The sequence below is a fragment of the Medicago sativa genome, chromosome 6 (assembly GCF_051527215.1).
Source record: "Medicago sativa cultivar Bolivia chromosome 6, Bolivia_mono, whole genome shotgun sequence".
Taxonomy (NCBI): domain Eukaryota; kingdom Viridiplantae; phylum Streptophyta; class Magnoliopsida; order Fabales; family Fabaceae; genus Medicago; species Medicago sativa.
In genome coordinates, this window is record NC_140754.1 from 87,021,408 (window position 1) to 87,048,425 (window position 27,018).

A 27,018-nucleotide genomic window follows, 5' to 3' on the forward strand; every position below is an offset into this window, starting at 1 on the left:
GGAACGGGACGCGTAGCGGGCGCTATTTTGGTGGTGCAACCACTAATACATTTAATACTAAATGTCATACTATTAAAAGAAATATACTAAAATACCTTGTACATTACTACAAATTTCATGAAGTATTCATAATATAAAAGGAAAGGGATAGTAAAATTGAAAATCGCAAATACCAATTATATAAAACTAGTATATATTATTGGTTTAATATTGATAGGTCTACTTTTACCCCTTTCCACTTTTGACATGCGCCGACGCAGGCTGGTGAGTTCAACTTTTTAAAATTTAAAAAATTATTTCCAAGATAAGGCTACTATTTTTTGTTTCTTTAACAAGTGTCTTTATTGTTAGGTATAGATCCTCTCCATTTATAAAAATAAATGGAAGATGCAATTTAAAAAGACCCTTGAAAAATATATAGTTATAGGTAACTTGTGCATTATTGTGCACACTCAGGTAAGGAATTTTTTTTTTTTTTTTTTTTGGTTACACACTCAGGTAAGGAATTCAAGATAATTCTACTCATATCTTTCATTTTATATCTATAGTAGTGTACACCAATACTTAATAACTTTAACTTAATTTGTAAGAAAAATATTACGTTAATTTAATAAAATTACTATTACCTTTTTTATCAAAAAAAAATAAATAAAATTACTATTCCCTTTTTCCATTTATATCATTCATTAATCTGTGTGAAATAAGTGTTCCACTAACCGAGAGAATGTAACCAAAAAAGAAACTGTGAGACAGAGAATACAATATGTGGAACTAAAAAGCTTAAGAACAATTTATAAAATTTATAAAACCAGTTCTTACAATCCCTTATGTGCCCAGCCAAGATATTCACTATAGCTGTTTGTTGTAACTAAAACAACAAGTGCAAAAATCCAACCAACAATTACCATGCAATGCAGAGCATAACCAACAATCATTTGTATTACCAGAAATACACTCCCTATCATTCCACAAAAGCCTTTCACACATCTCCTTTGTTCACATTGTTGTGAAGCTTCGATCGAACTAAGTCCAAATCTAACGTATTCTTGACACTGCAAATATAACAGGTTTTATAAACTACAAGCATAAGAACACAAAGAGAATTAATAAACAACTAGTTTGAAGTCAATGGGCAGAGGATTTTGGCAAACAGCAACACTAACAAATATCATCAGAAGTTCTATTATTCCATTATATCCATGATGATATATGTAATTGTGTTTTTTTATAGTCCAAAGAAGATTGAAATTTTCATGTTAAGCCAGACTCAAATTTTCACATCTCTAAAAGAGACTGATACTCTAATAGCACGAAGGTTTAATCATAAAAGCAAAGAGACCCACCAGTACATAGTGTCTCCAGAAGAAACCACCTTCTTGCAAAGCCAGTTTGGCACAGTCTTTTCCAAAATCTCAATCTGTTCTTCAGCTTCTCCTATTGAGAGGACAAGATTAGTTAGCCAGAATGTTTATTACCAAGAAAACATGTACATTATAATAAATAGAATTAGAACATACTAATCTCAACAAAATCTAAACAGTTCATCATTATCTTTTGCAAGAGCTCCTCTTTTGTGATTGAAGTTCTTTTCACAGAGTCAAATATAGAGTCAATCACGTTAACCAGTTCCACCAATGATGAAGGATTGTTATCCGATGCAACCAAACAATGTTGATCTACGTTGATTTTCTGATAAGGAATGACTAAGGTTCTCATCTACCTGCATCGAGAAACCAATTAACAAGAAATCAATTACTTTCGAGAAAGAAAAAAATTGCTTTTACAATAAAATAAAAAAAATTAAGGAAGATAATGTTGATCAGATGCGAAGTGCGGAAGTAAGGGATATTAGATATCAAGAATATTCATAAGTATGAACAGTTATAAACATAGACCAAAAGCATATACTTGTGAACTGTGAATAAACAAGAGATTTGAATGGAGCAAGAACATGGGAGAATAGTATTAGTAAAGTAAGAAAATACAAAATGAGTGAAGTGCAGTTAGCAAATCCCATTCTTGTCGTCAATCTAGAAAGAGAGGAGTATTCTAAAAATATAACCCATCTCTACTATTTGACACATCCAATCTAAGAAATCGATTAAACTACGATATAATAAGTGTATTATAAATAAAAACTTAACCATTTTTCTATAACCATCCTCGATGTTTCGCTCTAAATCTTCGACATGTTTCTCACCCACTATGTTCATTATCTTATAACAATCTCTAAAGCTCCTCTTTTTTCATGCATGAATGTGGAAGAGAGATCTTATGTACCGGTGTATTAATAACATTTCGTTGAATACACATGGACAGTGATTCCGTCTGCTTGCCTCTTTCTGCCATGTGCATTCACATTCTTGGTTATCCAGGCAGTCAGATTCATGGGATGACAGAGAGCTTTCAGATGATGAAAAGCTCTGAACTAGCTCAGTCTCGTTAGCAACATTCTTCTGAAAAGTGTCTTTTAAAAGATGGACTCAGATGTAAGTTGTTCAGTGACAGTTCAATTTCATTGGAAGTTGATGTCATAAGGTTCTGCTGACAAATTTACAGTTCCATCTTTAGAAATCAAGTCATAAGGTCTTTGGTTAAAGGGCTCTGGTAGTGTGGTCTCTGGAATATCAATCCTCTGATATCCACAACAAAAAGCAAAAATAAAAAATTAAAATATAAAATTAAAGTGATGAAATAAATTCTTTTACATGTTTCTAAAAAATCTAATATACTTCCTCTTATTCATCAACATTACAACATTTTCAACTAAATCCATTTAATATTATTTTATTATCGTCAATACATTTTCAACCAAGTATAACATGCTTACATAAACAACAATATATTTTCAACTAAATATCATATAATACCTTATTATTATTATTATTATCATTAACTAGCGGAAAGACGGGCACGCTGCGCTAACGCATGTGATTATTTTATTATGTTTGTTTGTATAATTTTTATTAAAATTTTCAAATTTTAAAATATTAATGGAAATTATTGATATATTGATTTAAAAACAAAATATTTTCAAGGCATATAACAAAATTATTTTTGAACTCAACATATTTTAGTTTGCCTGCATATAAAATTAAGATAAAATAATGATCATTTATTGTTTATTCTAATAGTAATTAGTAACATCATAACATAAATGTATAAATGACATGTTATCTAAAAGAAACATTGTTATGATTACGATAAAAGAATATCTTTAAAAACTACATTTTTCGTAAAGTCTCAATCTTCTTCTTCTATTTTCCCTTCTTTAATGAGAACTTTTGTTGAATTTTGAGAAACTCCTCTTGATAAAGCTACATATAATTGACCATGCCTGAAAACATGTCGTGGAATATAAATTCCGACGTTGGGAATGATTTTCCCTTGTGACTTATTTATGGTAATAGCAAAACTTAGTCTAACGGTGAAACTGTTTTCTACTAAGCACAAAGGGAAGTCCTGAACTCACATTTATTTTTAATTTAATTTTGGGCTAGAATGCCCTTTTTCCAGCATTGCTTCCTGTTAGGATTTCCACATCTAACATATTCTTAAATAAACAACGACGTAACAATCGTGTCCTATTACACAGGTCATATCTAGTGTCTATGTTTCGCAACAACATCAAAGGTGCACCTGTAACACCCATACTAAACGTATCTAGAAAGTTTAGCATGTGCGTTATCTTTAGTACTGGATACATTAAAATTTACAACATAAAAACTTCGAATGAATATATTAGACAACAATACGCGTTCGTACAAAAACAATACTACACCTCTTGTCTAAAATATAATAAATGCATCCTTGAATCCATAATCATTCTGCAGCGGGTACGAACGAGCACTTGCTAAAATATCCATCCGGCTACTTGCTTGCAAACCAACCTGTTTATCTGAAACAAATAAGGATTGGGATGAGACTTAATGTCTCAGTGAGTTCCCCTAAATCCTAGGCTATAGGTAACCTCAGGGGAAACCTACGGTCACCACGTGTCTACTTTACAACCTGACGGTTGATTATACGTGTGTGGAGACTTGCATACTTAGACGGTTGTGCATACTAGGGCCGTCATAATTCATCTTACTTGTTATAGGCTTACTATCCTACGTGTCATGGCGGTCAAGGGATCCTAGGACCGCTAACTCAAGATACGTTAAACGCATCAAGACTTAACATAACATATTCATGACACAATCCTAAACCGGACGATTAGGGGAACCTAAGATCGTCTTCGCATAACATTCTTTACTTGATCAATTACATATCTTATACTTGTATAATAGTATCTCGTGCTATTGCTCATAAACATAATCTTACATAAATTCATTTCTTGCAACATAAACATAAATAAAGTCAGGGTCATACAAGTGTAACATCCCAGACTGCTTACAGGATTGCCGACTAACCCCACAAACCAACACGAGTCTTTTCAACAATAGTCTATATTGCTCTTAGAAGTCTCATTGGTACAGAAACGAGACTGAAATTTTCCTCAAACTTGCAGGTAGATTTTCTCCTACTATACTTGATAGAATTTAATAATTCTTGTGTCTAAACTGTACAAATTGGATGGTTAACCCTCAAAACAAAAATTATATTTGGAATCCTGACGCCCTAAGCTTTCCAACGAGTGGTCGTTTGCTCAAAACCGATATCGTTTGGTATTTTAATTAAATTGTTAAAGTTAAGGCATTGATGCTGGATATTGCAGGGTACGGGTTTTGCATAAGTGAGTCATATTGAATGGACAAGGACTGAAGCGGAGGTCTGAAAATAAGGCTTCTAAGAGCAAGAGAAGAGGGTTGAGGACAAAGCATGCTGAAAAGACTCGTGTTGGTTTGTGGGGTTAGTCGGCAATCCTGTAAGCAGTCTGGGATGTTACACTTGGTATCAGAGCAGACCTCTCCCAGTACGGTGTGGTTCGGGGACGAACCAGGCGGAAGCTGGTGGGCATGTAACACCCACGTCGTGGCTTTCGATATCCCGCTAGGTGGATACGAAAGGTTCCCGACCTAAGGGGAACGGTTTAAGCCGCAAGGGACCCCCACGACAATAGTAGGAACCGAAACACATCGGAATGAGAGGGATCCGGAGGCCGTGTAGGTATGGGACTACATGGTTGAAGGAAGGCTTATAAGAATTGTTAGGTACTACCCATATCAACAAGATGCATCTTCTTTTCGGGAGCTCAATCCATAGGAACTCCATAGTTAAGCGTGCTTGGCTTGGAGTAGTACTAGGATGGGTGACCTACCGGGAAGTTTCCCGGTAAGCATGTGAGTGAGGACAAAGCATGCTGAAAAAACTCGTGTTGGTTTGTGGAGTTAGTCGGCAATCCTGTAAGCAGTCTGGGATGTTACAGCACCTTTTTTTACCTTTAAAATATGTGGTGGGATACTTCCTTGAGCAATTGAGTTTAGGAATTCCGTTTGATATAAGTTATGAGTATCCCTTCAACCTCGTCAAATGACAACAAATTATGTTCTTCTCCTCGAAACTGATTGATAATTAATATTTAATATAGAGCTAACAGATCTTTTTCTAAAATATTTCGAGTCCTAGTCTTTTTTTAGAGGATTTAAAGTCCAATCTTTAACATTATTTTTTCCTTACGTTTATTACTAATCTTTTTTTAGAGAATTTAAAGTTCAATCTTTAACATTATATTTTGCTCACGTTTGTTACTAATCTTTTTTTCAGAAGATTTAAAGTCCAATCTTTAACATTATTTTTTTCTCACGTTTGTTACTATTTTTTTTTAGAGTATTTAAAGTCCAATTTTTAAAATTATTATTTTTTGCTCACGTTTGTTACTAATTTTTTTTAGAGGATTTAAAGTCCAATCTTTAACATTATTTTTTTCTCACGTTTGTTACTAATCTTTTTTTAGAGGATTTAAAGTTCAATCTTTAACAATATTTTTCGCTCACGTTTGTTACTAATCTTTTTTTTAGAGGATTTAAAGTCCAATCTTTAACAATATTTTTTGGTCACGTTTGTTACTAATCTTTTTTTAAAGGATTTAAAGTCCAATCTTTAACATTATTTTTTGCTCACGTTTGTTACAATTGATCAAAGGCTAAGGAAGGATAACTTATATTAATAAAATAATATGAAAATACAGTTTTTTGTGGAAGTAATAAAATAATATGGAAACACTGTTTTTTGTGGAAGAGATATGAAAATACTTGGCAATCTTTGTCGGTTGTATTGAGGGGAACAACACAGATGTACAACATAAAATCGGCTGATAAAAAATTACATGAGTTTTTGTTTTGTGCTAGCTTTTTGTGATATTGATTTGTGGTTAACGGAGGTAAAAGAGGGTTAACGGGGACAATTAGTGACATGGATTAGTAATCCACGTGTTATTTTATAATTGGCTAATAGTAAGAACAGTTCATAAGGAATTGTGTGGAAGTTTTCTCCTTAAATTAAGTTTATTATTATCTATTTGTTACATGTGTTATTTGTATTTAAAATTAAAATTAAAAATTAAGGGTATTTTTGGAAAGAAAATTTCAACCCAAAAGTGTGCTGAAAGGGATAGTTTTCTTTATATATAGTATAGATATAGATACATTTTCAACTAATTATAACATGCTTACATCTACCTACCATATGCAGCGAATGAAAACCTGAATGCCACCATATGATCACAACGGTCTTTGTCCAATGTATAAGTCAAACACAAACCAATGAAGTTCTAAAATTTACTCAGATTGGATTTAGAAATAACAATCCAAATCAAAAGCTAACAGTCGAATAAGATCATGTATAGCACTGCTAAGATAGCGTACATTACTCCTTTAAATACAGAAAATACAAATAAAAGAGCTACACCCCTAAATAAAAAAAATGTTACCTCAGGGTGCAAATTAAAGAAATTAATCAGAAAAATAGTAGTTTGTTAAAACTCTACTACGTATTATTACTCTGACACACTTACACACATACATGTTTGTAGCACCAACAAACACTTTTGGTTGAAGGTGTGTCCATTGTCCGACACCGACATATTTTTTCAAATTATTACCGTTGTCAACATGTCAGTGTATCGTATCAGTACTTTGAATATAAATAAAGATTAAAGATCACCGGAGCCAACATATATAAAGATTATTTTAATCAGAGGGAAAGTATCAAAATACAACTTTAAAATGGTTACTATCCATATATAAATAAATAATTTTGCAATTACCTCTTAGCAAGAACTTCAACTTTGTTGCAAATATTTTGAAAAGATTATTTTGCAAATAATGGTTCAGTCTTCTTATCACACTTGAGTGGGACATGCAATTGATTTATCAACTTCTTGGAAAATCTTCTTACACTTGAAATCCGAAGCATCTTTCACTGATTCATCACATGCTTTTCGATCCATTCTATAGAGACAATTAACAATGATACAGCAAAAACAACAAAAACTGTTAGCATTGACTCCAGGAATGCGATTAACACACAAAAATCAAGAAGCAGTATACATTGTAATGAAAATTAGTTTATCATAAATTAGTGTATGTTTTGATGAAATGAAAGTAAAACATCTCACTTATAATATCAACAAAATTCTAATTGAAAGTAAAAGAGACCTGCAGGATATAGTATATCTCCATAGAATCCAACCTTTTTCAGATCCAATATTAATCCGGCACAAACTTCTCCAAAAACTCAACATGTTTTGCATTTCTTCTGCAGAGAGCTGACAACTAGAAAAAATGTACGATGCAATAACTAGAATCAAACCATATACAAGTCTTAGAAAAGAAAAAAAAAAGAAAAGAAAAAAAAGGTTCATAATTATCTTTTCAAAGAGCTACCTAGTAATGGGAGTGGTCTTGAGTTGACAGAATGAAATGGAGTAAACTGTATTAATATCTTCCATCAGTCAGAGGTGGTAAATTCGAGACTCTCACATCCTGAATGATCAAATTCATCTAAGGAAGCCACATTGATAGCTGAAATATTCCTGAGCTTTACACAACCTTCAAGTCTCAATATTTTAAGTTTAGCCATTGACCGACTGGTGATACGTGGAAAACTCTCGAGACATTCGCAATATGAAAGATCGAGTTCTTCCAATGAAGGCAACATGACAGGTGGAAAACTCCACAGCGCATAGCAACCTTTAATAGTCAAGACTTTTAGTTTATCCAATGACTCAACCAACATGGGAGAAAGACTCTCAATACTAGATAAACATGAAAGATCGAGTTCTTCCAATGAAGGTAATTTGAGAGATGGAATAGTTTTAAGAAGTACACAGTCTTTGACACTCAAAATTTTAAGTTTATCCAATGACTCATCTAACATGGGAGAAAGACTCTTAATGCTATGTAATTCTGAAAGATAGAGTTCTTTCAATGAAGCTAATTTGAGAGATGGAATAGTTTGGAGCTTTGCACAATAATGGACCTGAAAAAATTTAAGCTTATCCAATGACTCATCCAACATGGGAGAAAGACTCTCAATACTAGATAAACGATAAAGAGTGAGTTCTTCCAATGAAGGTAATTTGAGAGGTGGAATAATTTTGATATATGGACAATCGAGGACACTCAAAATTTTAAGTTTATCCAATGACTCATCCAACATGGGAGAAAGACTCTCAATTCCATATAAACCTTTAAGATTGAGTTCCTGCAATGAAGGTAATTTGAGAGATGGAATAGTTTGGAGCTTTGAACAATTTCGGACATTCAAAATTTGAAGTTTACCCAGCATCCCAATGGAGTCATCAAATGTAATTAAATCATTACACCAATAACATGAAAATACTTCTAAATTTTGGAGACCTGACATATCAGGCATCGATCTCAAAGAATCACAATAGTGAAACTGTAGACTTCTCATATTCTTGAAGTACTGCAAAACAAAACAAAACAAATAAATGAGTGAGCGAGTGATCTTAATTAATGTGACATTATTAATTGGAGAATTATAAGAACACAGCCATGTCATTTTGTTATGAAATACGACCGGGGTATATAATTCATCACGCTTGCCTTCTTGAAAAAGACTTCCTGTGAACATTTAAATCTAAAGTCAAATTTGCATATTGTGAGTTGCTTCGGATAAAAATCAACTGGGAAACACTCTGATGGATATCTCCACAACTGCAGTACTCTTAAACTATTTGGAAGATGCTTCGGACTTTCTGAAAAAGAAACACTTTGAATATCAAGTGTTCTAAGATTTTTCATATTCTTAAAAGCCTCTCCATCCCAATTTACTGCAATGTCGTCCTCTGAAAACGAACACATCATGATTCCAATTTTACTTGTTCCCTGTTAACAAAAATAGCACAAATGAATCAAAATATATGTATATATACTTTAGAATTTAATTACACATATTTAAATAACATTAGAAATTATAAAGGAAAAATTAGTAATATGAGCATTAATGAAGAGGTCTAAATCAAGGTTAAAGATGGAATGTTCAATCATTCATATCAATTTTACTCACCGTATTTCCTTCTAAAACTTCAACTATATCTTTAACAGACCATAATCTACTGCGTTCTCCAGGCTGATATGGTGATTCTAGTCTGACAATTTCTTTTCCCATGTCTGCTACTAGATCATGTAATGTCAAATTATAAGATTCACCTATCTGTATGAGAGATTTTTGAATTAAAACATTGATGTGCTCTTTCATTTCATAGCCATAATGAGCATGCAATAGTTCTTCGACATTTTTCAAATCAAATCCTTTGAAGAAACAAGCTATGTCAAGAAAAACTTCTTTCTCGTCTTGGACCAAAGCATCAAAGCTCACTTTAAGATTCAAAAAAATCTCTTCCTTGGGAATCCTTTCGTAACGATCTAGTATAGAGTTCCATTCTTCTTCTTTTTTTGAAAACAAGTAAGAACCCATTATATCAATAGCTAATGGATGGCCACTAACATATGTTAAAGCACGATTGAAAACATCTTCATGGCTTGGACTAACAATGTTATTTTTCAGAGTTTTCATTCTAAGAAAGTCGTAAGCATCTTTCTGGTTCAACTCTTTCACCTCATATGTTCTTTCAACCCCATGACTTCTTAGCACTTGTGTGTCACGGGTCGTGATGATAACTCTACTTCCACAACCAAACCATTCGGGTTCTCCAACAATATTGAGTAACTGATCCAACTTGTCAACATCGTCAAGAAGCAAAAGAACCTTCTTTTGTCGGAGCCTAACTTGAAGTTCTTTAACTCCATCATTAACACTTGTTACCACAATTTTATATTCTCCAAATATTTTCGTAAAAAGGATATTTTGGAGATGTACCAACCCCCGTTTCTCTGCGTTTTCTTTTACATCTTCAAGATAACACGAACCATCAAATTGATCGACAATTGAATTATAAACTACTTTAGCAAGAGTTGTTTTCCCTATTCCACCGATTCCGTGGATTCCAACCATATAAACTTTATCACTGGACCTAACATCCAAAAGCGATAATACATGTTGCTTTTTGGCATCCAACCCAACAAGGTGATTAGGAATAGATAAGGAAAAAGGTCTGATCACTCCTGAGACGTCTCTAACAATCTTATTAATTAACTCGTATTCATATCCATGCCTGCCCAATATTAGAAATGAAGTCATCTTAGTGGACCTTTTTGAGAGGATTTTTTTTAACACTTTTTTATCACTGAAATACCATATTTGGATGAATATAAAATATGTTTATTAACCATCTACTAAAAATAACTAACTTGATTAAAAAAAATTAAACATAACTAAATATGTTTTTGACACACAAAGATAGTTTTTTTTCCTTCAGATTTTCAATTTCATTTTCTTGGTCTTGGATATTTTTTATTTGAAATCACTCATCTTCATCTTTTTTTTTCCTTCTATATTTTAATCTAAAAATTATGTAAACAGCAACAAAAAGAAAATAAATAAGAACATGCATACCCTGTCTTCCATTTGTAAACGGTACCAGACAAATCAGCCACTTGCTTCAAAGCATCCTTCCATTCCTTCAACTCATCTTCGCTATGCCATTCCTTCAAAGCATCCATGGCTTTTCCATAAGTGTCTTCTAACCATCTCACATTTGAAGGGTCAACTTCATAAAAGATTGGCCAAACAAATCGACCCCTTCCCTTTATGCAGTTAAGGATATGACAAAGTTCGTTTAAACAAAAGGATGAAGTTGCATAATCTGGAGAGAGAACAACGATGGCCGCCTTTGATTTTTCAATAGCTTCGAAAAGTGATTTCTCGATATTTTTACCTTTGTAAATATCCAAGTCGTCCCTGAAGGTGCGGATCCCCCTGTTATGTAGAGCATTCCAAATATTTCCTGTAAAATCACGACGTGTGTCGGGACCTCTAAAGTTGAGGAACACATCGTATTCGTATCCATCGTTTGTGATGGACGATGAGGATGGTGATGCAGCCATGAGAAGAAAGGAAAGGTTTTTTTTTAACAAAAGAAGAGAGGAAATGTTACTCTGTATTGAGTAAGGATATGGACGATGTGATGAAAGTGTTGGATTGGTAGGCGTTATAAAGGATTCGAAAAAAAAACACAAGGGACCATACTCCACTCATGAATTAAGAAATTAACAAAACTAATTAAATAGAGTCAGTGCGTTAGCGGTGGTTTTTTTTTTTTTTTTTAAATCGGGTACCCTCCGCGCGTAATTGCGGAGACTAATCTCTCGAGCTATTCCTAAGAGTTTTAATGTAGTTGTATTCTCAAGACTGGATTGGAACCAGGACTTTGGTTAAGTTAGAAGAAACCCGTGTCATCTCATATAAACATTCTTGGATGTGCGTTAATAGAGGTTTGTCAAACAGACACCAACATGCGTATCTTTTTCTTTTTGTGGTGAAATATATAAAATTTAGCATGCGTATCTTCAATTGTATTCTAGCTTGTGTGATTGCTTAGAACACTTTATTTTTAAGATATCAAAGTAAACTTTTTACATGACAATTGTACGTGTGAACATAAATTTTAGCATGCGTATCTTCAATTGTATTCTAGCTTGTGTGATTGCTTAGAACACTTTATTTTTAAGATATCAAAGTAAACTTTTTACATGACAATTGTACGTGTGAACATAACTTAGTTGGTAGAAAAATGTACATGAACAAAGCTTGTTTTTTTTTTTTTTTAAGGGATGAACAAAGCTTGTTGTTTCTCTTAAATTCTAAGCCTAAAATTCTAAGTTCACATATTGCGTAAGCTTTTATAATAGACAAGCAAAAAATATAAGGGCCTTTTTATCCTAGAATTAAAACACAATATATTGTATTTTCATTCTAAAACCAGGTCGCCATTTGACCTATATATATATATATATATATATATATATATATATAGACACACACACACTATCGTTCTCGTGTCATTTGCTCATAGAAGATTTGAGTTTTTTTAGCTATAATTATTTGCTTTGAGTTGTCGTTTGCTTTTAAGATATTTTATTTTATTTTATCTGACATGGAGAATGAAGTTATCAATGTGAAATTTTGACATCTCAAGTAGATCGGTCCATAAAGAATTTACAAATAATTCATTCACTTAATACCATATATAAAAAGAGAAAATGAAAATGGAGGAGAAAAACCTTACTCGAAATAAAGAAAAACAAAGCAAAAAGAGAGAAGACAAAAAAATCTAAAAAAATAATGGTTCGAAAAGGCTATATATTATCTATCTCTAAAAATCTCATACCTAATGAAAATGGAGAGACCACATTTTTCAAGCTTATTGACACACTCATTGACTTCCCTATAAATTTTATATGGGTTTGACTTATATTTTGCTTAAATATTTTTTTTTTTTGAAGAGGCTAAAATGAAATATATTACCACATCAAAAAGGCCTTCCTAACACAAGATGTGCTGAGGAAGAAATGCCCAAGTAACAGACAAGTTCAATCCATAATTACAAGGCAAAAAGCCGCCCACCAAAAGACAAAAAACAGGGAAAACAGAAATTAACCGATGCCTAAGACAGTAAACGGACTAAGCCACCAACCATGAAAATTGAGGGAGAGACTGACTAAACTCCCCTTCAACCACCTGAACGTTAGAGACTTAACTTTGTCCACCACCTGCTGAATAATACAATAATTGTCATTGAAAATCCGTTGTTTCTTTCTTTCCAAATTTCTCACACTGTTCCTTAAATAATGTTTTTAAAACACTTGAATCTTAATCTTACGGGTTGGTGCGTAGAGTTGTTTAGACTCAAAATTCGAAAGGAATATATAAAGCACAAAACAAATCAACGTAGTCCACCATTAGTCCATTATTAATTTGATATGATGGCCCTTTTATATTGATATTTTTTACACATATTTGAATTATGATTTTTTCCTGACCAAGTCTTTTTATTATGATTTAAACGCGTAGTGGAGGGACCTAAAGTTTTTCTTTTAAAGGAAGGGAGGGACGTAAAGTTGGATTACTAGTAGATCAATTATTGCCTTTATCATATACCATAAATAAATAATACAAAAACTAATGATTTTGCTGTTACATATCAAAATAATGGAACAATGGTGAGGTAAAACAATAGGAGAAGAGATTAAACATAGCCGAAAGACATATTTAGAAGCTAATTAAAATAAAGGAACATTATGGAGGTTTGACAAACTAAATGAGAAGACAAGTGAAACCAACTATTAATTTAAACAATCAAAATAATAGTTGCTTTCATTTGAGAATAATAAACTTAGTGAATGTTAGATCTTTAATCTTCCACTTTCCTCCATTAGGGAATTATTAGTCCTTAATTATTTTGATCATTCACTTGCTTATTTGTATTTTATAAATTTGACTCATATTTTAGCAGATTTCCTTGTTATGCCGTCCATGAGCAAAAAATATAATAGGAGAGAAATCATCGTTTCCGTTGTTTGAACGATTAAATAGGATAAGCTAAAAAAACATTCACTATCAAAAACATCCATCAGAATAAATGAAACATCTTAGCTTTCAATCATATGCAATAAAAAATAATAGAAATGCGATCAACACACTCCTAATTTTCTAACATTATCACACTATCTTTATCATATGGTGAAATTAATATGGGTTCCTAACTTTAGAGATGAGTAGCTAGTACATAAAAAGATGTAGCTCACATGAAGTTCAACTGCTTAGAGCTAAGAGATAGAAGTTTGAAGTCTTAGGTTGAAACTCGAACAAAATAATAGATATTAATCTAAAAAGATAACTACTAACATTTGCCATTAAAAAAAAATGATTGCGTGATTTGAACAATATATAAAATTTCAAAAACTTTTAAATTGGTTAACACAGTTCAAATACATGGTTAATTAATCACATTTAATGGATGATTAATTGATATACTAGATGTTGAAACTTGTTAACCGTCAACAAATTTTACTAACTATAAATTTAAATGTGGTAAACAATAATTACATATGTCAAATCTACATGCAAGTGAACACCTGAAAGTGATATATTATATGTTGGAGACTAATGTTGGACTAACTCTTAAGTTTTTCTTGGTTTCTTGAAAACTCAATGAAATGGGACATTGGAAGATTTTGCTCAAAGTGACAAACCAAGTATGAAATTAGTATCAATGGTTCAAAAAGGGCAATAGCCTGAAATAATTGAAAGAAAAAGCTGTAGATCGAAGGATAAAAGAATCATATGAAGATGACCTACAATAAAAATGGATGAGCCTATAGATCCAATGGATGGGAAATGTTGTGTGTACGGCACACAACCTAAAATGGATGAACCTATAGATCCAATCCAATGATCATGATTTCTTACTACCAAGTGGTGTCCTAAGTAGTGGACAAATACCTCGGCTGTGTCTGATTTGCAGCGGGAAAGATGTGTATGTTATTCATATTGTAGGTAAAAATGGAAGCATATTGCTTAATAGCAAATTGAATTACCAACTCATGTTGAACTTTATATTGGTGTTTTTTTTTAAACGATTAATATTAGTATCGTTAATAATTGTTGGCATAATTCGTGGACCTAAATGCATACTAAAGGTATTATTGACAAAACAATAGTCTATATTGCGTTGAATTTTAAAATCGACAAGCAAATAGATACAAATTTTTATTCCAAGAATGACAAGTAAAAATGAATAGTGGAATTACAAAATTACACTACATAGCATATGTAGAACACACACTTTTCACACTTGGCTGTATATGAATGCAAAGATCCAACAAAACAATTGTGATTCAATGCGTAGCATTACCAGCAATCATTTGCAACACAACAATTAACATTGATTATCATTCTCCTTTGGTTACCCTTGACAGAACTGAGTCCAAATTTAATGCATTCTTAACGCTGCAGATGGTACCCGTTTTAATAAGAAACTCAAAGAAAATAATAAATAACAAGCTACTTTACGAAGATTTTGGCGAACTCATGCCATCAAAAGTTTGATAATCTATCCATAAAAGAGACTCATACTTTGAAACCACAAAGGTCTAATCATAAATAGAAAAAGACCCACCAGTACATAGTGTCTCCAGAAGAAACCACCTTCTTGCAAATCGAGTCTGGCACTATCTTTTCCAAGATCTCAATCTGTTCTTCAGCTTTTCCTATTAGGAGGACAAGATTAGTTAGATTCTTTATTACTAAGAAATCGTGTACATATAATGAATAGAATTAGGACATACTAATCTCAACAAAATCTAAACAGTTCATCATTATCTTTTGCAGGAGCTCCTCTTTTGTGATTGAGGTTCTTTTGACCAGTTCCACCAATGATGAAGGATTGTGATCCAATGCATTCAAAAAATGTTGATCTACATTGATTTTCTGAAAAGAATGACTAAGGTTCTCATCTACCTGCATCGAGAAACCAATTAACAAGAAATCTATTACTTTCACAAGAAAAAATTACTTTAACAACAAAAAAAAATTAAGGAAAATAATGTTGATCAGATGCGAAATGTGGAAGCAAGGGATATTAGATATCAAGAATATGCTTAAGTATGAACAATTATAAACAGAGTACAGGCATACTTGTGAACAATGACTAAACAAGAGATTTGAATGGTGCAAGAACATGGGAGAATAGTTAGAAAAGACAAAATGAATGAAGTGCAGTTAGTATATCCCTTTATTATCGTCAATCTAGAAAGAAAGGATTATTCTAAGGAATCGACTAAACTACGATATTATAAGTGTGTTATAAATAAAAACGTTACCATTTTTGTATACCCATCCTCGATGTTTTACTCTAAATCTTCGACTTGTTTCTCACCCAATATGTTCATTATCTCTAAAGCTCCTCTCTAGAATTTAACATGAACTACTAAATGTCAGGAAAATAAATTGCTTTCTTTGCAAGCTCTCCGGCAAGGATAGTTTGAAAGGTACAAAATAGAATAATAAGTGATTATCAAAGTATTATTTTAGGGATAAGTCGAAAATTAAAACCAAAACTAGATAGCAGGCGCATACCTCCTGAGGTGGGGAAACAAAATCAAAAGATTTGAAGTCCTCAGAACATCCTCATCTAGGTTTAGACATGTATACTCTATTATCCAAATCATCACTGCCTTCTGTGAGTGTAAAGTCAAGCACTCTTTTTGCAGGCTTAAAACACGACCCAGACTTTTGGGCAGTCATTTTCTGAAGCTTAACATCAGAACCGAGCAACAATCTCTCAGGTGCTGACTGTGCAGGAGTGTGTGTCAACAATCAGACAATGGTGGACATTCATTCTGCCATGTGCTTTCACATTCTTGGTTATCCAGCCAGTCAGATTCATGGGATGACAGAGTTTTCAGATGATGAAAAGCTCGGAACTTGCTCAGTCTCGTTGGCAACATTCTTCTGAGAAAAGTGTCTTTTAAAAGATGGACTCAGATGTAAGTTGTTCAGTGACAGTTCGATTTCATTGGAAGTTGATGAAAGTTCAGTTGACAAATTTACAGGTCCATCTTTGAAAATCAAGTTATAAGGTCTTTGGCTAAAGAGCTCTGATAGTGTGGCCTCTGGAATATCAGTCCCCTGATATCCACAACAAAAAACAAAAACAAAAAATTAAAATTAAAATCAAAATTAAGGTGATGAAATCAATTCTTCTGCATACTTCTAGGAACAAAAATAAATATAGTCGATCTTTTAAAAGATGGAGACAAATATAAGTTGTTCAGCGGCAGTTCAATTTCATTGGAAGTTGATGAAAGTTCTGTCGACAAATTTACAGTTCCATCTTTGAAAATCAAGTCATAAGGTCTTTGCAAAAAGGGCTCTGGTAGTGTGGCCTCTGGAATATCAGTCCTCTTATATCCACATTAAAATGCAAAAGCAAAATTAAAGTGATGAAATCGATTCTTTTACATACTTCTAAGAACAAAAATAAATATAGCGGAACCAGACCCAAAGAAAAGTAGTTGTCAAAAGATAAGCATAACCAGTAGCAAAAAAAACTCATAAATCATAATCATCATTACATTTACAACCAAGTATAACATGCTTATGTAATCATCAATGATCCAATATATTTTCAACAAATATCATACAACACATTATTATCATTAATACATTTTCAACTAGTTATAACAAGCTTCCATCTACCTACCATATGGAATCACAAATCACAACACAGAGTACTATGCTGAGAATGAAAACCTAAATGTCACGAAAGTAGTACAGATTAAAGAAAGGGAAATGTTAACTAGTGCCCCCGGGGAACTGGTTAAGGACATTAAATGGTAACCTTTTATGAAAGTTTGTGTAATAAAGTGCATTGGAAATTGAAAACTTTGACATTTTAAAAAGATAATTGCTAAATTTAGAATGCTTAAAGAGTGCCCTGGAGGCACTCGTTAAGATGGTGTAAATTGCTCCTTCAAATACATATAACACAATCAATAAAAGTAACACCCCTAAATCAAAAAATGTTACCTCAGGATGCAGATTAAAGAAATTAATCAGCCTGTAATTAAAATATCGTATAAGAGCCAAATCATCAGACTGTTTGGAGTTATCTTCTACAACGTCAAATACCAAGGTTATCTTCAAATCTGGTTTCATTCACAAGCTCTTCTTATCAACAACAACCACCTTTTCAATTTCTATACTTGCAAGGAGTATTTATTTTATCTGCGCTAGATGAGCATAAGAGAAGTTTCTGAAAACAAAACAGACTACAGTCACTTCCTTAATCCATCAACCAAAGGAAACGGATCCTCTACAATTAACACTTTGACCACGTATGGTGAACTATAGTGAAGTCAATCACGGATCTCAGAAAAAAGCAGTTTGTTCAAATTTCGCTACACTACAGTGCCATAGCATTAGCCTCTTTTTGACAACACTTTGAACTAAATCACATATCACGGAACAATATCAATTTGTTAAAATTCTACTTCGGTATGGTGCTTCTATATGCACTACTTGAAACCACTGACACATTTACACACAAACTCATACACACATACACCTTTGTAGCACCAATAATTTTGATCAAAGGTGTGTCTAGTTTCCAACACGACACATTTGATTACATTCAATCATGTCACTTATTCATATAATTACTAGTGTCCACATGTGAGTGTACGTATAACAGTACTTCATAGAATGGAAAATATACACACATAAAGATTATTTTAATGACAGGGAAAATATCAACATACAACCTTAAAATGGTTAGTATCCATAAAAGGGCAACCCGGTGCACTGAAGCTCCCGCATATGCAGGGTCCGGAATAAATGAATAAATTAAATTTGAGGGAATTTGAAAACAAAACAATCACCTCTTTGCAAGAACTTCAACCTTGTTGCAAATATTTTTGAAAAGTTGGAGACTTTTTACGCAGATGCAACAATCTAAGTGCACAACTCATGTCACTTCACAAATCAGCAAAGGTCGTGTACCTGTATCAAAATAAATACAAAACATTCAAAAAAAAAAAAACTTCAAATTCGATTGTTTTTCTATAAACATTGAAAAAATGTTAATTTAATTTAGGGTTCATACTTTTTTGGAAGCTGGGTGAGTGGATTCTTGAAATTGATGGGTAATAATGGTTCAGTCTTCTTCTTTCGAGTTAGACATACAATTGATTTATCAACTATGTGGAGAATCTTCTCACAGTTGAAATCTGAAGTTTCTTTCACTGATTAATCCAAAAATTCAATATTTGGTGAGTCAGACATACAAAAATTAAATATTTCTGCCAAAACTTGTAACAAATTAACATCCTACAACACTAGAGAGAAAATTTTATGACTATTTGGGTAAAATGAATGATATACTTACTTCAACATCCCGAGTGTAACACAATGTTAGCATCATTCGCTGGGTTGGTGAATCGAATATCCTCCATGCTATTTTTTTCTTTCAATACATGGATTCCACTATACATGAATGCACAGACACCAAAATAAATCTCCGCATGGTTCCACTTATTTTCTAAAAGTGCTTTCCCCATATTATCATTGAAGTTCTCCGTTTGCATATGAAAAAGATGCAAATGATACATATCCGGCCGTTGTCTACAACGTATCTCTGAATTAGATTTATAGATAAAACTATTGCCGTTGATGCTCACTCTTATACCATGATATCCAAACCAAAATGTCAATGGAGAAACAAAACAAAGAGCTATGGCTGGAAATTTGTTACGAAACCAGAAAGAAATTGTCAATCCTTCCTCGCGTTTGTGGTCGAACCACTCTGGAATCTTTGGAACCCGTGGCAAACCAAAGCAAGTGTTTCTAGCCTCATGTAATTCCTATTAGTAAAAAATAATTAATGTAAGTTTAACTATATCAAAAAGAATATAAGATACATTACAATCAAAAACAAAATGAATCATAACCTGATTTAGTAATTTGCTTTTGCATGACGAAGTCAACGATATGCAGTTTACAGCAGATAACACTCTTAAGCGTGGAGGAATCCCTTTAATTTCCTTAAGTTCCGTACAATCATCCAAGACAAGTTTCCATAAAAAATGGCATTCTTCGATAGATTTAGGAAGAACTGTGAATTCAATGTTAGTTAGGTGTAATTCTTTCACATTAGCAAACAACATGAGATTTATTGACAGGTATTCATCTGAAAGTTTGCAGCCTCTGACACAAATATACTTTACATATGAAGATTGCATTGGACTCACTTTTTCTTCAGCTGTGATGGTAAGTTCAGCCGATTCTGACATCACAACATCTCTATTTGGTAAGCGGCCATATCCACAGTCACATGAAACAAATCTTTGAGGCTGAGTAAGAGTTTGAAATTGAAATGGAAATTCTTTTATGGGAGTTTCATCAAAGAGGAGTTCTGGTATATTTCTCATCTCTCCCAATAATTCTGGAAAACTCTTAAGACTATAACAACATGAAAGATTCAAATGTTCCAACGAAGTCAACCTGAGTCGTGGGATTTTCCTAAGCAAGATGCAATTTTCAATATTCATGAATTTAAGTTTATCCAACAACCCATCCATGAAAATTGGAAAACTCTCGAGCTTATAACAATTTGAAATGTCAAGTTTTTCTAGTGAATCCAACTTGAGAGGTGGAATACTCATGAGATTGTGACAATTTGATAGGTCAAGTGTTTTGAGTGAATCCAACTTGAGAGGTGGAATGCTCTTGAGATTGTAGCACCCTTTAACACTTATGGTTTTAAGCTTATCACCAAACCCATCTACCATAGGTGGAAAACTCTCAAGACCGGTACAATTTGTAAGATCAAGTTCTTCGAGAGAAGGTAACATGAGAGACGGAATCATTCTGATTTTGGGGCATTTTATAACCCTTAAGACTTTTAGTTTTCCAACGAATCCATGCACCATGAGAGGAAAGCTTTCTAGATCATCACAATATGAAAGATGGAGTATTTCCAGCGAAGCCAAACTGAGAGGTGGAATACTCTTGATTCGAGTGCAACGTATAAATCTCAAGATTTTAAGTTTGCGCAAAAAACCAACTGATTTATCAATTGCAGTTAGTGTCCCACAATTTTGAATTGAAAATACTTCTAAATTTGGGAGACCAGATATATCAGGTATTTGTCTTAAACCGTAACTTCTATAAAGATTTAAAACTCTCATATTCTCGAACTTCTGGAAAGAAAAATATAGAAAAACATGCAAATAAATAATTAATATTGAACCGCGTGTATTAATATTTGATATAAGATAAAAGATATAAATATTTTACGAGTAAATAGGCAATTACCCCCAAAATTGTAAGTTTCGTCAATTACCCCCGACATTAACAAAACTTCAATTACCCCCCCTGAAATTGCACAACGTATGTTAATCAATTTATCCCCTCCTTCAAATTTTTCTATTAGTCAATATGACGTTTTGCAAATACCCCCTGAAGTTTTGCACTTATGTGCAAAATGCCCCTTGGACTTGAAAATTTATATTTATTTTTTTCTTATACTTGGCTATTCATTTATAACTTGATGCTGTTAACTTTTAATTTTTTTCATGTGATCCTTCATCAACAATCAACATGTCATTTTAATTTTACAGAATTCAAGTATTTGGTCCCAAAGTCAAGTTTAAAGAATTCCTACATTAAGCAGCACACTATAAAGCATAAAGCTTCCTACACTTATCAACAAGAAACCTTGGGGTCTGATCATGTGGAGAGGAAAGTGATATTCAAATAACAGTTCTCTCTTTGTGATCACAAATTAGACTTTGGAAATAAACAAGAAACCTTGGGATGAGTCTATATATACAAAATCCTTCGATTGAAAGTTATGGAAGTGAATGAAACCTCCATATGCTTGAAAACAGAGCCAAACATTATTAGGGAAAAAGCACTTCCAATAATTTTCTTCACTCAAAAGTCAAAATTGCTTGAAAACAGAGCTAAACACAATGGTCAATGTTCTCATCCATATGCAAATTATCTCTCATCATGTATAATTGAAAGAATGCATATGCATTGAAAAGAGAATCATATATAATATCAAACTAAATATTACAATTGTCCAAAGTTTGACATGATCGTATTGAGAATTCATATGACATAGATGTTGACATTAACAAAATTACAAAGTATCAAAATAACATAGCAAAGTTAAACATAACATTTCAAAAAGCCCATGAGTTTTTTTTTTCTTTCTTTTAAAGATACTTTAGAAACAATTTTTTTTTTCTCATCAATCAACTCAAAGCAATAAGTGTCTCCAATCTCCAATTTGCAATCTTTCTTAAAGCTAACGGTTAATTGTTTGCCTTTAATATCTTTTGAGTCAAGTATAAGAAAAAAATACATAAATTTTCAAATTCGGGGGGCATTTTGCATAAAAGTGCAAAACTTCATGGGAGTATTTGCAAAACGTCATGTTGACTAACAGAAGAATTTGATGGAGGGGGTAAATTGATTAACAATGCGCAATTTCATGGGGGTAATTGAAGTTTTGTTAATTTCAGGGGGATAATTGACGAAACTTACAATTTCGTGAAGGTAATTGCCTATTTACTCAATATTTTACACTTGCCTTTGTGAGAAAGCTGTCCCACGCGTAGAAATAAGTTCCATGGGAATCGCCATTGGAATATTCCAGCACTCGTAGACTGTTTGGAAAATCTTTAAAAGTTCGATAACCATAGACATCACTACTAAAAATGAGTGTTTTGAGATTTTTCATCTTCTTGAAAGCTTTTCCATCCAAGGCTTCCCATTTTTCTTCAAATGGAAAATGTATGATTTTAATGTTACTTGTTCCCTATAAACAAAAAAAGGACAAATCAACCGGATATATAGTAGAACTTTATACCACATATTTAAAGATATTTTTTATGCAATCGGAAATAGAGTTGATAATCGAAAGTTTGGCCAAAAGATAAGTAGTTTGGTAAGATTATTAAATATTATAAAAATTTAAGTTATAAACACTAATAATGTTAAAAAGTTTACACATGTATTTAATTATAAGTCATCACATCAGTTAATGAAATATGTTAAAGAGTTTAATGGTAGAGGATCGACAATCCAAAACAACTTTGAACAAACAATTCATCAAAACATTCAAAATTGTCATATCAGTTAATAAATGTAGCAATTCTACCTGTTTTGGTTTGTTGCATGTGCAAAGTTGTTATAGACTGTCGATCTACCACCATTAAATTCTATGTTAAATCATTCATTTGTTTTTAATTCATTAACCAATGTAGTAACACATTAGTAAATATATGTGTAAAAAAACATTTACATTGACGGTACATATAAATTAAACTCATATAAAGATAAAAAAATTATGATAGATATTATGACAATTAATAATTCATAAAGCCAGAAGGGTGATATGAGTATTAGTAACATTAATGAAAGTTAAAAGAGGAAAAGCCAAACCATCCATATCATTATGACTCACCGCATCTTCTTTAAAAACTTTCTTTATATCTTCATAGTCCCATAACCTAGTGCGTTCTCCAGGATCTCCAGGTGATTCTTGTCTATTAATTTCTTTTCCCATATCCTCTATCAAATCATGTAATGTCACATCACCAGACTTACTTATTTTTATGAGAGATTTTTCCACCAACACATTAATGTGATCTTTCATGATATCACCATGATGAGCATGAAGTATTTCTTCAACCCTTGCCAATTTCCATCCTTTGAAGCAACAAGCAATGTCAAGAAAAACAAATTTTTCTTCTTCCCGCAAAGCATCAAAGCTCAGCTGTAGTGTCGTTTGGATCTTTTTATCAGGAACCCTTTCATAACGATCTAGTGCACATTTACATTCCTCTATTGTCTTCTTAAAAAAGTGAGAACCTATGACCTCCAAAGCGAGTGGAAGGCCAGAAGCATATGCTACAGCACGTTTTAAAACATGTGCATAACCTGGAAAAACTCTGACATTCAAATCCATTAATTCTCTTCCATATTTTTGTATTGATAAAATATCTTTAAAGCTTGAACTATATTCGTTTTTTAAAGCTTTCCATCCCACCAAGTCAAAAGCATCTTCATCATTCAATCCCATCACCTCATATGTTCTTTCAACCTCATGCCTTGTTAATAACCTTATGTCTCGAGTCGTAATGATGACTCTACTGCCTGGACCAAACCATTTAGATCTTCCAACAATGGCCTCTAATTGTTCCAAATTGTCAACATCGTCTAGAAGCAAAAGAACCTTCTTTTGGTGGAGCCTTTGTTGTAATATTGAAATTCCTTCTGCAACGCTTGTAAACTCCATGTTCTTCTCTCCAACAATTCGAGACAAAAGGATCTTTTGGAGATAAATCAACCCATTTCTGTTGGAATTTTCTCTGACTTTTTCAAGAAAACAGGAACTTTGAAATTGATGGACAATAGAATTATAAACTTCTAAAGCAAGAGTAGTTTTCCCTATTCCACCAATCCCATGGATCCCTACCATGTGGACTGTATCACTAGACCCAACATTCAGAAGTGAAGTCACGTGTTGCTTTTGGTGCTCCAGTCCAACTAGGAAATCACCAACAGGTAAGGCAATGGGTTTTGTATTTCTTAAGACATGATTAACAATCTTCTCAATAAAGTCATACTCATACCCATCCCTATCAAGTAAGAGAAAAGAGGTCATTCAAATGTATATGTTATGTTTTTAACGATGATCACATATTACACTTTATTGTGTTTTCCGCACTCCACATATCGCAATTGTACGCTTTTAGCCACCACCTATTTTTTAGGAATTTTGTCCCTTATGATTTCCCCATAATTTTGTAGTTTCTCTCCCAAAATTTAAGTTGATGCGACATATTTCGTTCACGTAACACTCAACTCTCACAATTGTGTGACTTTTCTTTTAAATTATAAAAATACCAAAATTCAGCTTATACACTTAAGAACGAATCAAACTTCTATCCATGGGACACACATATTGGCATTTTTTGGAGTTTTATTATTTAATTTTAAGAAAAGTCGTGAGTTGAGTGTCACATCAATAAATCATATCACCACAACATAAGAGACAGAGAGAGAGACTACAAAATCATAAAGAAGGAAAGTTTAAGGGTCCAAAATCACTTAAAAATACAAGAGGCTCACAATTATGATATATGGAGGGTCAAAAGTGCTCGTAAGTCTATTTATTTTTTAAAATTGTCATTTGTTTTATTTATATCATTTAAGGTTTTGAAGAATGAATGAAGAAATATAATTAACGTATATTTTTTTAATAAAAAATTTATTGTTTCGCTTCTTATCATTCCCTTTACTATTTTGTGTAAGAAAAAATAATCATTCTTTTTACTTTTCTTTTTTCTTTTTAGTAATTGCTCTTCACTATCTAGCATATCAATTAAGCTTTAAAAAAATACGTGATAAAGAAAGACATAAATAATGGTAAAAGAAATAAATTATTAGTGAGTTGATATTATTTTTTGTCAAATATTAAGTGACTATTTTACTGGACAAATGAAATGAAAAACAAAAGATAGGAGTAATACCCTTTGTAATGATGGCCGGACAAACTAGCAATTTGGTGAAGAGACGCCTTCCATTTACTATTCATGTTATGACTTGAGGAGCTGGCCTCTTCATGTTCATCCATTGCTTCACCAAAACTTCTTCTCAACTTTCGTACATCAGAAGGATCCACCTTATAAAATATCGGAATAACACACCGATCCTTACCTTTGATGGTATCAAGGATCTTTGAAAGTTCTTGTAAGCAAAAGGATGAAGAAGCATAATTCTCAGAGAGGACAACAATGGCCATCATTGACTCTTCAATAGCTTGGAGAAGTGATGGTGTGATTTCATCCCCTTTTTTAAGATCCTTTTCATCCATGAAAGTTCTTACTCCTTTGTCATCAAGAGCTTTCTTGAGATAGCCGGTGAAACCATAACGAGTATCTTCACCTCGAAAGCTGAGGAAAACATCGTACTTGAATCGATCTGTGACAGTGAGGGAAGCCATAGTGAGTGAATGAGTGTGGTTTGATGAATATGAATTGCAGAGTGTAGAGTACGCTTGTAAATAGTGATTAATACTCCCTCCGGTCCTATATATAAGAAAATATTCTTTTTTTAGATACATTGAATAATTAATGTATCTCGTTTACAATGAAGGCTAGATACATTGATTATTAAATGTATCTAAAAAAAGAATCTTTTTTTTATATATAGGACCGGAGGGAGTATGAATGTGGGAGACAAAAGGATTTTGAAGTATATAGGCTTAGAGCTGTCAAAACGGGCCGGGCCTTACGGGCCGGGCCGAAAGCCCGAATTAAATGCAGGGCTTTGGCCGAAAATTTGGAGCCCGAATCGATTCAGGGCTTTTTAGCCCGGCCCGAAAAAGCCCGGAGCTCGGTAGGGCTAGCCCGGTCGGGCCTCGGGCGGCCCGCAAGCCCGCCAAAAAATATAATTTTTTTTTGTCTTTACATCTCTCTGTTATACCCTAATTTTGGACCTAAAAATACTAACTCAATTCCTCTTTTCTTGCATTATAAGTCATTTGAACTGTCTCTGATCAATTGCATCTTTCTCTGCATTTTATTTCAATATTATTTGCAAAATTCACATAAAAGGGTATTTTCGTCATTTCCTGCATTCAACTCATTTTAATCCTTGAAAATTGTTGGAGTCTTTTAAACTGGTTTGTATAAGTCCTTGTTTCAATCTCATGTCAAAATTCATTTCAAAAATATCAGTTGAGTCATTTTTTTTAGTCAGTTTAGCCCCTAGGGGCATTTTAGTCATTTCCTATGTCAAAATTTCTTTCAATCTTTTAAAAATTTGTTTGAGTCCTTTCAAATAGTGGGAATAAGTCTTCATTCCAATTCTATGTCAAAGTCCTTTTTAAAATTGCATTTGAAGTCATTTTGAGTCAGTTTTTGCCCCTAGGGGTATTTTAGTCTTTTCAAGTGTCAAGACTCTGTTCAAATCTTAAAAATTGTCTCTGAGTCTTTCAAGTTGGTTTAAATAAACTGTTGTTTCATTTCTCTGTTAAAAATCCATTTTTAAAATTTGCATCCGAGTCATTTTCAGTCGTTTTAGCCCTAGGGGCATTTTGGTCATTTCACACAAAATTTCGGCAGAGAGAGG

General features: G+C 32.9%; 2 protein-coding genes and 1 pseudogene across 4 annotated transcripts; all 3 read right to left on the reverse strand.

The window, feature by feature from the left end:
• Window positions 1-766: 766 nt before the first annotated feature.
• Window positions 767-11,493, reverse strand: LOC146917792 (TMV resistance protein N-like). Its single transcript, XM_085719580.1, has 9 exons — window positions 10,924-11,493; window positions 9,475-10,582; window positions 9,012-9,293; window positions 7,827-8,871; window positions 7,599-7,715; window positions 7,208-7,391; window positions 2,281-2,635; window positions 1,518-1,720; window positions 767-1,434 (listed from the first exon to the last, which is right to left on the reverse strand). The coding sequence occupies exons 1-4, from the start codon at window positions 11,412-11,414 to the stop codon at window positions 7,891-7,893; spliced, it is 2,862 nt and encodes a 953-aa protein (XP_085575706.1). The 5' UTR covers window positions 11,415-11,493; the 3' UTR covers window positions 767-1,434; window positions 1,518-1,720; window positions 2,281-2,635; window positions 7,208-7,391; window positions 7,599-7,715; window positions 7,827-7,890.
• Window positions 11,494-15,115: 3,622 nt separating this feature from the next.
• LOC146917794 (CDT1-like protein a, chloroplastic) lies at window positions 15,116-19,267 on the reverse strand (annotated as a pseudogene). Its single transcript, XR_015015874.1, has 8 exons — window positions 19,256-19,267; window positions 18,974-19,112; window positions 18,750-18,870; window positions 17,899-18,124; window positions 16,447-16,998; window positions 15,657-15,828; window positions 15,488-15,578; window positions 15,116-15,318 (listed from the first exon to the last, which is right to left on the reverse strand). The product of XR_015015874.1 is annotated as a CDT1-like protein a, chloroplastic (transcript).
• LOC146917793 (TMV resistance protein N-like) lies at window positions 15,116-25,948 on the reverse strand. Of its 2 annotated transcripts, XR_015015871.1 has the most exons (11): window positions 25,416-25,948; window positions 23,345-24,521; window positions 22,469-22,696; window positions 19,818-21,068; window positions 19,256-19,730; window positions 18,974-19,112; window positions 18,750-18,870; window positions 17,899-18,124; window positions 15,657-15,828; window positions 15,488-15,578; window positions 15,116-15,318 (listed from the first exon to the last, which is right to left on the reverse strand). XR_015015871.1 is itself a non-coding variant. In XM_085719572.1 (6 exons), the coding sequence occupies exons 1-5, from the start codon at window positions 25,886-25,888 to the stop codon at window positions 19,257-19,259; spliced, it is 3,603 nt and encodes a 1,200-aa protein (XP_085575698.1). In that variant the 5' UTR covers window positions 25,889-25,948; the 3' UTR covers window positions 18,004-18,124; window position 19,256. The 2 variants fall into 2 exon arrangements, 1 of the variants encoding a protein (XP_085575698.1); XM_085719572.1 differs by lacking the exons at window positions 15,116-15,318; window positions 15,488-15,578; window positions 15,657-15,828; window positions 18,750-18,870; window positions 18,974-19,112 and having other exon boundaries at window positions 18,004-18,124.
• Between the last annotated feature and the right edge of the window lie 1,070 nt (window positions 25,949-27,018).